The following is a 12216-nucleotide window of genomic DNA, read 5'->3' as shown; positions in this document are numbered from 1 at the left end:
TTGGGGTTGAGTCCTTAGGGTTTTCTAGGTATAGTATCATATCATCTGCATACAGTGACAGTTTGATCTCTTCTCTTCCTATATGGATGCCTTTGATTTCTTTTGTTTGTCGAATTGCTGTGGCTAAGACTTCCAAAACGATGTTGAAGAGCAGTGGTGAGAGTGGGCATCCCTGTCTTGTTCCAGATTTGAGTGAGAAGGCTTTCAGTTTTTCCCCATTGAGGATTATATTTGCTGTGGGTTTATCATAAATGGCTTTGATTATATTCAGGAATGTTCCCTCTATACCCACTTTGGCGAGGGTCTTGATCATGAATGGATGTTGAACTTTGTCAAATGCTTTTTCTGCGTCTATTGAGATGATCATATGATTTTTGACCTTTTTTTTGTTAATGTGGTGTATGATGCTGATTGATTTGCGTATGTTGAACCATCCTTGTGAACCTGGGATGAACCCAACCTGGTCATGGTGTATAATTTTTTTGATATGTTGTTGGATTCGGTTGGCTAAGATTTTGTTGAGAATTTTTGCATCTATATTCATCAATGATATTGGCCGATAGTTTTCTTTTTTGGTGGTATCTCTGTCTGGTTTTGGAATGAGGGTGATGGTGGCCTCATAGAATGTCTTTGGGAGTATTCCTTCTTCTTCAACCTTTTGAAAGAGTTTAAGGAGGATGGGCACCAATTCCTCTTTATATGTTTGATAAAATTCACCTGTGAAGCCATCTGGTCCTGGACTTTTATTTGTAGGGAGTGATTTTATGACCTCTTCAATTTCATTTCTAGTGATCGGTCTGTTCAGTTGGTCTGTTTCTGCTTGATTCAGTTTTGGCAAGCTGTAAGATTCTAGAAAATTGTCCATTTCTTCCAGATTGTCAAACTTGTTGCCATACAGTTGTTCATAGTATTCTCTTATGGTTTTTTGTATTTCTGCTGTATCCGTTGTGATTTCTCCTTTTTCATTTCTAATTTTGGTTATTTGGGTTCTTTCTCTCCTCTTTTTAGTGAGTCTGGCCAGGGGTTTGTCAATTTTGTTCACCTTTTCAAAGAACCAGCTCTTGGTTTTATTAATTTTCTCTATTGTTTTTTGAGTCTCTATTTTATTGATTTCTTCTTTGATCTTTATAATTTCCTTCCTTCTGTTGACTTTAGGACTTTTTTGTTCTTCTTTTTCTAATTCGTTTAGGTGGAGGGTTAAGTTGTCAATTTGGGATCTTTCTTCTTTTTTGAGAAAGGCCTGGATTGCTATAAATTTCCCTCTGAGCACTGCTTTCGCAGCATCCCATAGATTTTGAGAGGTTGTGTCTTCATTATCATTTGTTTCAAGGTAGTTTTTAATTTCCTTCTTGATTTCCTCATTGACCCATTGGTTTTTTAGTAGCATGTTGTTTAGTCTCCATGGAGTAGGTTTTTTCTCTTTGCTTTTCCCATGGTTGATTTCTAATTTCATGGCATTGTGGTCAGAGAAGATACTTGAGATAATTTCTACGCTCCTAAATTTATTGAGATTCGCTTTGTGTCCCAATATGTGGTCGATTCTTGAGAATGTTCCATGAGCATTTGAGAAGAATGTGTATTCTGCTTTTATTGGATGTAGTGTCCTGAAGATATCAATGAAGTCTGACTTTTCTATTGTTTCCTTTAGGATCTCTGTTGCTTTATTGGTTTTCTGTCTAGAGGATCTGTCCATTGATGTGAGGGGGGTATTTAGGTCTCCTACTATGATTGTATGCTCATCAATATCTCCCTTTATGTCTGTTAATATTTGTTGTGTGTATCTGGGTGCTCCTGTATTTGGGGCATATATGTTGACAATAGTAACATCCTCTCCTTGGATGGATCCCTTAATCATTAAATAGTGTCCTTCTTTGTCTTCCTTTATGCCTTTTGTTTTAAAGTCTATTTTGTCTGATATGAGCGTTGCGACTCCTGCTTTTCTGTCATGTCTATTGGCGTGAAATATTTTTCCCCACCCTTTCACTTTCAATCTATATGTATCTTTTGTCCTAAGGTGAGTTTCTTGTAGGCAGCATATTGAAGGTTTTTGCCTTTTTATCCACTCAGCCACTCTGTGTCTTTTGATGGGGGCATTCAGTCCATTGACATTTAAGGTGATAATTGATAGATGATTATTTATTGCCATTTGAACCTCGTGTTCCAGTTGATTCTATGGTTCTCCATTTTTTTTTTTTTTTTTTGGTTGGATGGTCTCCTGTTATTATCTGCTTGAGTGGTTTTTTTTTTTTCATTTTTTGCAAATGCAATATTTGGTTTTGGCTTGTGATTGCCCTGTTTTTTAAGTATGCTAACCCCTTCCCATAAATGTGTGTTTTAGCCTGATGGTCCTGTAAGTTCAAACACTTCATTACTATATTAAAATTAAGAAGAGAGACATACATATAAACAAAAAGGGTTATTTACCTCCTGACATCCCTTGCCCACATTTTATGGTTTGATGACGCTTTTTTATTTTTTTCTTTTTAATTTTATTTTGTTTGAAGCATGTTCATGATTAAATCTGTATGCTGGCTTATTTGAGTGACTTCTCTCTGATTGCAGTTTCCTCAGTCCTAGTTCTTCCTCTTCTTCTTCTTTTTTTTTTTTTTTCTTTTCTTTTTTCTTCCCTTTCCTTCCTTTCTTTTTGGTTTAGAGAAGCCCTTTCAATATTTCCTTTAACCTGGGTTTTGTGTTGCTGTATTCTTTAAGTTTTTGTTTGTTGGGAAAAATTTTTATTTCCCCTTCTATTTTAAATGATATTCTTGCTGGATAGAGTATTCTAGGTTGCATATTTTTTCCTTTGAGCACTTTAAATATCTCTTGCCATTCCCTCCTGGCCTGTAGTGTTTCTGTAGAGAAATCAGCTGATATTCTTATGGGGGTTCCCTTGTAGGTAACATTCTGTTTTTCTCTTGCTGCCTTGAGGATCCTCTCTTTATCATTAACTTTTGCCATTTTTATTATGATGTGTCTTGGTGTGGGTCTGTTTGGGTTCAGTTTGTTTGGGGCCCTCTGTGCTTCTTGTATCTTGAATCCAGTATCCTTTAGATTTGGGAAGTTTCCAGCAATAATTTCTTCAAATATATTTTCCATTCCCTTATCTTTTTCTACTCCTTCTGGAATTCCTATTATGAGTAGATTGGCCCGCTTTATATTATCCCATAGGTCTCTTATATTGCTTTCCAGTTTTTTGATTCGGTTTTCTGTCTGTTGACCAGATTGAGTGATTTCCATTATTCTATCTTCCATATCACTGATTCGTTCTTCTGCATTATTCATTCTGGTTTTTACTGCCCCTAGTTCAGTTTGCATCTCTGCAAATGAATGTTCTAGTTTTTCTTGGCTCCTCCTTATATTTTCTAGTTCCTTTCTGAGGGTATCTGCATTACTGTTCATATCTTCTCTTAATTCCTTCAGTATTTTCACTATTTCTCTTTTGAACTCCAGGTCTGTCAGACTGCCGAGATCTGTTTCATTGTTGACTGTTTTAGGTGAGTTCTCCTGTTGGTTTGATTGGGAGTGGTTTCTCAGCTTCTTCATCTTGCTTGTTGTTTTCTTTCTCCTGAGGGAGTTGTACTCTCCGTGATCGGGCAGTGTTTGCCTTGTCACTGCCGTGAAAGACAAGTATTTTAGATGAAAGAATGGCACTCATAACTAACTCTCCACAGGCAAAGCCTGACCTGCCCTTTCAACCTTATTTAAACTTACTATAGTCAACCTAGACTCACTACTGTATCAGTAGCACATTTAGGCCAAGGAGTTTACTCTCAATGGATACAGATACACAGCAAATAAAAAACAGTGAGTATTTCAAAAGGATAAAATACTGTAACATGGTAGAGTGACTTGCAGAGGAAGATGGTCAGGGAGGTAACGAATCCATCTCAGTTTTAACTCTCAATGAGGCACAGCCCTTGAAAAATTCCGAAGAGGGAAATGGTATAGATGTGGCTGAAGTGAGTCTGCTCAAGGACAGACTGGCCACACTGCCCCTCTGCTAGCTGCTAACCGGTTAAACAATGGTCAAACAAGACTCGCTGTTCCTGGACTCAACTTTGTGTGTTTCTCCACTTAATCCTCCCTTATAAGTCCTTTTATTTTTGGCTTTTTTTTTTTTTTTTTTTTTTTTTTGTCTTTTGTTGTTGTTGTTGTTGTTGTTATTTCTTGGGCTGCTCCCGCGGCATATGGAGGTTCCCAGGCTAGGGGTTGAATCGGAGCTGTAGCCACCGGCCTACGCCAGAGCCACAGCAACGCGGGATCCGAGCCGCGTCTGCAACCTACACCACAGCTCACGGCAACGCCGGATCCTTAACCCACTGAGCAAGGGCAGGGACCGAACCCGCAACCTCATGGTTCCTAGTCAGATTCGTTAACCACTGCGCCACGACGGGAACTCCTATTTTTGGCTTTGATAAGAATCTGATATCCATCTCCCTCTTAAGTGAGTCAATTGCACTAAAAAAACTAAATATCTGAGTTATTTTTTGACCACCTTGACTCTATTTCTTGCCATTAAATCTCCATGGTGCCATGATACAGACAGAATTCCTCACTGCCTTATATCTGAGTGATACAGACTATTTGCTCTGATAAGGAGAGGAACTAGAACTCACCCAGGGGCACTAGTGAGCTCCTTAGACCAGACAGGGGTCTGTGATGCATCCTTGATACCTTCACGCCAGAGAGGCCTGAACGCCAGTTCTTCAGATGCTACCTGACATGCAGTTTCTAACAGACACTGGCATCCAAGCAATACCGTTTTGATTTTGTTGAGACTGGTCATCTGTGATTCTTATTATTCACACAGCACTCCAAGGAAATGTGACGATTCCCTGCAGTTACAATGGGTAACTGTTTAGCCATCAAAGTTCCCTACAGTCTGAGCTGTTCGCAAGTTGAAGGCCACCCCGCAGACTTCCTTTTCACCCAGCACCCTTGGGTGAGTTCTCAACCACAGTGCTGCCACAGAGCAGTCAAAAAAGGTGTGCCTTAAGTAATTCACTATGAATATTTTTAAAGTACCGGAGGTTCTGAGTAATTTTACATATATATAATATGCTGACAGGGTCATGATTATACAGTCATAATGTCACTCTCACTCACCTGGATATCAAATCTCACTGGCTGGAGCTTGTGCCCACCATGCCTAAGCCAGGTGTGTCACCTGTCATAGCTGTGACTGAAATAAAATGCTAAAAAACACTATAATGCACATCAGAAGAAGTACTCATGCCAGAAGGATTTAGACTAGCAGAACGGAGCTGAAGCAAGTTTAGATAGTTGTTCGGTTGTCAAAAACAGTAAAAGGAAAGTACCAACACATCAGGTGTACTTACTCATCCCTTTCCACCCTGGCGAGACTTCGGGAGTAATACTGTCCAGTTCTCGTTTAAAGTCATCCCGGGCTTGGACCACCAGCTCATGATACTGAGACACAACCTTAGCCTCAGACTGAGCTGCTTGAACCTGAACAAATACAAGGGGTATGTGGTTAAAGTGAACAAAAAGTACCATAAACTTTTAAAAATAGAAGGCATATTCATTTATTTACTTATACTTAGTTGGAAATACAGGAACAATGTATAGAAAGAAATCTAAAGCCCAGAAAACAGAATGTAAGCCTTGTCTTTGTTTCCCACTAATTCCATTTAAATGCCATGGACAAGCCCTCTATCTCACTGTGCCACTGTCCCTCCTTCTCTGGAAACTACCTGTACAAATCACAAGTGCAGACAGAAAATCTGCCACAAAATGGAAATTTCCCTAAGTGGTAATGACCATATTATAAAAAGTAACAATACTGAACAATCCACTCTCTATCCAAAGCAAGTTTTTAAAATTAATAACAACTTAATAGTCTTTTCAAGGGAAAAGAAAGATGATAGGAATCTTAGTATTTTCCTGAATTCTTAAAATCCTTTGCCAAAATGAATGCATTTAAAAATAAAAAATACTTGTAAAAGACCCAAGAAACACACCTTTTGGACCACATTATCCAGATCAACTATCATGCTATGAAGTTTCCCCTCTGCAGCAGTTATGTGAGACTTGGCCCCAGCAACCTCTTCTTTCTTTGCATTTTCAATTACACTTTTCAGCTTCTCTAACTCTTCTCTGGAAAACAACGAAACAAAACAAAGGTTTAATATTAGTCCCTGTCAATTTCATTAAAGAATCTGGATGAAGTTAGTGAAATACAATGGTAAAGTCTATGAAAAACTAATTTGAAAAAATTACTCAATGCTTTTTCATAGTCAATAGGTAGCGAAGCTTTCCTCACCAACAAATGAAAGCACCTGGGTGAGAAACTGGATTTATAAAGTGGACCAGATGAGCAGCACGGTAGCAGGAAAAGATAGGCTTCAGAACCAGGCAGACCTGGATTCAGCTCCCAGACCAGGCTCTGCTTTGCTGCTTACCCCTATGTAAGGATTAGAGGTAATTCATGGGACGCTCCCTGCACACTGCCTGTCACACGGAGAACACTGGCAGCTCTTACAAGGGTTAAGCTGACACCCTTGCCAGTGAGAGCTTGAGGAAAACAAAAAAGCATGGAAGGAGGCCAAAAAGTTCACTGACCAGACAGATGGGTCTTCAGGAGCCCTCACAAGTGAGGATGGACTATGATGTACCACAAAACACACAACTCAGGGCCCTGACTCCTGGTTTACTGACGTGAGCATAATGCCCTCAATCTCCTAAAAGATACGCTGGCTTTATTAGAAGGCTCCCCTTTCTCTATCAATCATAAATATTTTGTTAAGAAGACAGCAAAATTCTGAATGATAAATAACAGTTCTGTAATGTTGGTGAGAACCCTTTATTCAAAAGCAGGTTCCGGAGTTCCCGTCGTGGCGCAGTGGTTAACGAATCCGACTAGGAACCATGAGGTTGCGGGTTCGGTCCCTGCCCTTGCTCAGTGGGTTAAGGATCCGGCGTTGCCGTGAGCTGTGGTGTAGGTTGCAGACACGGCTCAGATCCCGTGCTGCTGTGGCTCTGGCGTAGGCCGGTGGCTACAGCTCCGATTCAACCCCTAGCCTGGGAACCTCCATATGCCACGGGAGTGGCCCAAGAAATAGCAACAACAACAAAAAGACAAAAAAGCCAAAAAAAAAAAAAAAAAAAAAAAGCAGGTTCCCTTGTTAGAGGTCTATCTTGTACTTGGTTTGCCTGCTTGATCCCACTTCTAGCCAACTTTCAGGAATCAAGGTCAAGGTGGCATAAAACTAGACCTATTATATACTAACTACTTTGATAGTTAAGGCAAAAATATTATGTTTTGTTTTGTTTTTGCCTTTTTAGGGCTGCACCTGCAGCATATGGAGATTCCCAGGCTAGGGGTTGAATCAGAGCTACAGCTGTTGGTCTACACCATAGTCACGGCAACACAGAATCCACGCCCCATCTGTGACCTACACCAGAGCTCACAGATCCTTAACCCACTGAGCAAGGCCAGGGATCAAACCCGCAACCTCATGGTTCCTAGTCAGATTCCTTCCCGAGGGGAACTCCATGACACACTTTTAAAATTCTGATAAAATTGCTCAAACCACTGCAGAAAAATCTGTGGAGACACACCACGTAAATAATGATCCAAAGAAAAACTGCCTTTTTTTTTTTTTTTGGTCTTTTCTAGGGCCGCACCTGTGGCATATGGAGGTTCCCAGGCTAGGGGTTTAATTGGAGCTGAAGCCGCTGGCCTACGCCAGAGCCACAGCAACTCGGGATCCAAGTTGCATCTGCAACCTACACCACTGCTCACAGCAACGCCGGATCCTTAACCCACTGAGCAAGGCCAGGGATCAAACCCGAAACCTCATGGTTCCTAGCCAGATTTGTTAACCACTGCACCACGACGGGAACTCCGAAAAACTGCTTTTTATACAAGCTCTTTTATATAGGTTTCTGCCAAATTTATTTTGGCCAAATTATATTTTATTTCCTTTCTCCTTTAAAAAAATTTTTCTTTTCAGGCCACAGTCACAACATGCAGAAGTTCCTGGGCCAGGGATCAAAGCCGTGCCACAAGCAGCAACAGGAGCCACTCTAGTGACAACACCAGATCCTTAACGCACTGAGCCACAAGAGAGCTCCATCTCTCTCTCCTTTTTAAACTTCCATGCTTCTAGTCCAATACAGTGCAGATGGAGAGGCCAAGGAAGGGTTTCTCTGCGTCCTCTTTCTATGCAGACAGTACAAAGAAAACCCAGCCAAAAGAAAGCCACCAGGAGGCCCTAATTACTTGGTGAAGTCCATGAGTAATTACTTGGCTTTGAGAAGGGCATCGGCAGCCTCATCCACTGCCTTCCTGCGTTCCTTCAATGCACCCTCCACTGTGCGCCACTGAGCTGACTTCTTCTCACCTGCAACCTAAACAAAAAGTTACACGAATATGAATAATTGCTGTTACTGTCATAATAACATGACTGAAAGCAGAAAGTAGTGACATGAAAGTCAAAGGTAAAAAATTATTTACGATATTTCTCTGGAAGAGGAACTCTTAATCTAATGTTCATGGACAGGATCAAAGAAGTCCATGAGTCATCTCCCATCAACCACCCCTCCCCAAAACTGTAAAAGGCTGTGTACACAAGCCTTCTCTAAGGAGAGATGATATTTTTATTAAAATTCTCAAAAAGTTATGAAGCAGGAGTTCCCGTTGTGGCTCAGTGGAAACGAGTATGACTACCATCCATGAGGACGCAAGTTCAATTTTGGCCTTGCTCAGTAGGTTAAGGATCTGGCGTTGCCATGAGATGTGGTGTAGGTCGCAGACTTGCCTCAGATCTGTCATTGCTGATCTGCCGGCTGTGGTGTAGGCCGGCAGCTGTAGCTCCAATTCGACCCCTAGCCTGAGAACCTCCATATGCTGTGTGTATGGCCCTAAAAAGACCAAAAAAAAAAAAAAAAAAGTTATGAAGCAGAAAAGATTAATAAGAACAATAACTTGTCACAAATTATGTTTGTAAATTAAAGCAGCAAGATGCTCATACAAGGATGGGTAAGAATCCCAGTCACTGAAGCTTGGCATAGATGAGTCCAGCTTCCATTCTCCCCTCACTCTGCATCATATGAACAGTGAGTGGAAGAATTGTTTCAACTCTTTGAAGTTATTTTTTAAAAATCAGTTAACTATTTTAAATGGTTTTTTTTTCCTCCTCCTCCTTTTGCCAAGTACATATAGGTTAGAGTAGTGTATTAAGTGTAGATATGAAGCAAAACCACGTATGGCTAATCTTCAAAGTACAGTTGGGCCTTTAACAATACCGGTTTGAACAGTGCAGGCCCACTTACATGCAGATTTTTTCATTAGAGTACTACACAATCCACAGTTGGCTGAATCCAGATGCAGAACCACAGATGTGGAGGACCAACTATAGGACTTGAGCAGCCATGGATTTTGGTATCCATGGCAGGTCCTAGAACCAAACACCAATCCCCTACAGATACTGAGGGGTGACTATATACTATGCTAGGACCCTGGAAATGAACAGGAAAATACTAAACTACTGAAGAATAAACTAACTTTTATCACGGAATAAACGACTGACTTGGTTCATTAACTATATTTCAATAATTATATTTCAAACCACCCAAAGAGGGCCACTGCAAGCCCAAAACATGAATGCCATCCCAGAGAGGTGTCCTGGCCTTTGGCTGTCCAACCTGTATTTTCCTTGGTAGAAATACAAGTTTTGCCTCTGCAGCCCTAGGCTCAGCACAAGTAATGCCTCTGGTATGGATCACTCAGGAGCAATTCTCCATATGTTCCCACAAACATCTAGTGTGTTCACAATTTTAAAGGTATATCCATTATTAATGGAAAGGTTTTTTTTCTTTTTTATCAATGGAAAGTTTAAACAACCAAGTTCCTAAAGGCGAGATTCCTCTTGCCACTGGATCACTGTGGCAGTCTGAAGAAGTTTCTCAGAATAACATTTTTTAATGCTTAAAATGAAACTACAAGATTACAAAGGAACCCAATTATGTATTTTTTTAATTTTGTGAAAGACAAACCAAGGTCTAGTGGTAGCACTAATAAATGCCCTAATTTACAGTAGTGATGAGCCTAAGTATATGTCAAGAGATCTGCAGTACCATACTGTGATATAAAAACACCTGTGCGTCCTATTGGCAAAAAAGTTACAGGTACTGCTGATACTACTGCTTTTGTTTTCAATATTCATAATTGAAGAAAACGCTTTTGAAACTAAGGAAAATAAAGATGTTTCCCATTCAGGTCTATCCACAGACCCAATTCTAGGTTAAGAACCCCTGCTTTTAGAGGAAAATATTTAGTACTTTTTTTCTATCTTTGTATCTCACATTTTTGTTTTTATATTCTACACAGATTGTTGCCAAGTGACAAAACAAATTAATTTTATGATGTGAATGATGAAGTTGAGGTTTCAGTGAACTCTGACTTTAGCCATCTTGCAAAAACATTAATAAAGGATGCTGATTTGGGCCATATTAATATCTGCCCTATATCACCAATTTTCCAAGACTTCATTGTATGCTGTCAGAAGCCCCTGGTATTGTACAGAGAGAACTCTTCGTAACTAACCCATACTCCCGAATGGTGTCAAATGACATTGCTGGAGGCCAAAATATGAATCCCTCTGTCAAAGGTATTCCTATTCACAGAGGTCCAAAGATAAGCTGTCCTGTAAAAGACACCAGATTGATTCCCCTACAATCCAGCCTAGTCCAACTATTTGCAAACGATGCTTTGAGAGAGTAACTCAGAGTTGATTAGAATGAGCCTGTGTGCACCTACAGCTTCTTGTACTAGAGGAAACACAAGCTGGAATCATTTTTAACATTTTCAAAATTGTATTCATACATTTTTGATTATTTTGTAACACAAGCTAATACTCCCTCATCTGGTAACTGCTACTGTAAAGTGTCCTTTAGTAAAATCACTTGCAGTCAATATATCTTGTACTGCCTAAGCCACATGCACTACATACTGTATGTTCAGTGGGAAGAGGAAATATGTGCCTTCACAGCACCAAAGCAGCACTGTGGACATTTAAAATCTTTTTTTTGCCATTTCTTGGGCGGCTCCCGCGGCATATGGAGGTTCCCAGGCTAGGGGTTGAATCGGAGCTGTAGCCACCGGCCTATGCCAGAGCCACAGCAACGTGGGATCCGAGCCGCGTCTGCAACCTACACCACAGATCAAGGCAACGCCAGATCATTAACCCACTGAGCAAGGGCAGGGACCGAACCCGCAACCTCCTGGTTCCTAGTCGGATCCGTTAACCACTGTGCCAAGACGGGAACTCCGACACTTAAAGATTTTAATCAACGTTTTGTGAAAGAACCCACTTGGGTTTGAACTTAACTTCCTGATATGCAACTTCCACACATGTATAACCAGCATGTTAAATATTCCCTGTGTGGTTTCCACTTTCCTGACTGAACTCTAAGGTTTAAATTGTTTTCTTGAACTCTAAATAAAACAATTTCATTTTTATTTTTCAAAAGTTGTAGTTTCTTGGCTGTTTGCATCAGAGGTCTAATTTAACTCCTTGTAATGTATGTATATATGACTAAAATAATATGAAGTGTATTTAAATTTTTTATAAACTACCCAGTCATGGTGGCAAAGTAACTTTACTGATCATGTACGATCCTAATCCCTGAGATTTATAGGTTCTCAATTTCATTATATTCTTTAAATGACTTGGTGTCAACATACATTTTTATATATGGAATAGCTGAATGTAATTATAAAGGAAATTTACTGAGTGCCAGTATTCAATTTTAAATTAACGTAATTATATTATTCTCTGAAGTATCCAATATAAGTTAAATAATCAGCATAAGCATCTAAAGTAGCTGGTGTTTTGGAGTACCTGGAATGGCTGGTATTATTTCTTACAACTATGTGTCAATCTAAAAGCATCTCCAAAAAAAGAGTTTATTTTTAAAAATTGTTGGTGATTTTAAAGCAAAAATAATTTTCTAAAAAGCAAACAACACAGGAGTTCCTGTTGTGGCTCAGAGGATCAAGAACCCAACATAGTGTACATGAGGATGCGAGTTCAATTCCTGGCCTTGCTTAGTGGAGTAAGGAACGGATCCAGGGTTGCAGCAAGCTACAGCATAGGTCACAGATGTGGCTCAGATCCTGCATTGCTGTGGCTGTGGCACAGGCCTACAACTACAGGTCTGATTCAACTCCTAGCCCATGAACTTCCATACGCT

At 40.0% G+C, this 12216-nt stretch overlaps 1 protein-coding gene across 7 annotated transcripts in view; it reads right to left on the bottom strand.

Moving 5' to 3' along the window:
* Positions 1 to 12216, bottom strand: part of IMMT (inner membrane mitochondrial protein) — a 57163-nt gene that overhangs the window by 13395 nt on the left and 31552 nt on the right. For all 7 annotated transcript variants that reach the window (XM_021087287.1, XM_021087283.1, XM_021087282.1 and 4 more), the window contains 3 exons: positions 8267 to 8370; positions 5979 to 6114; positions 5337 to 5466 (listed from right to left, as the gene is read on the bottom strand). In XM_021087287.1, coding sequence (XP_020942946.1) covers positions 5337 to 5466; positions 5979 to 6114; positions 8267 to 8370 — 370 coding nt within the window. The remainder of the gene's footprint in view (positions 1 to 5336; positions 5467 to 5978; positions 6115 to 8266; positions 8371 to 12216) is intronic.

The sequence above is a fragment of the Sus scrofa genome, chromosome 3 (assembly GCF_000003025.6).
Source record: "Sus scrofa isolate TJ Tabasco breed Duroc chromosome 3, Sscrofa11.1, whole genome shotgun sequence".
Classification (NCBI taxonomy): domain Eukaryota; kingdom Metazoa; phylum Chordata; class Mammalia; order Artiodactyla; family Suidae; genus Sus; species Sus scrofa.
Note: the sequence above shows the minus strand (reverse complement) of the source record. Positions and strands in the feature narration are given on the sequence as shown.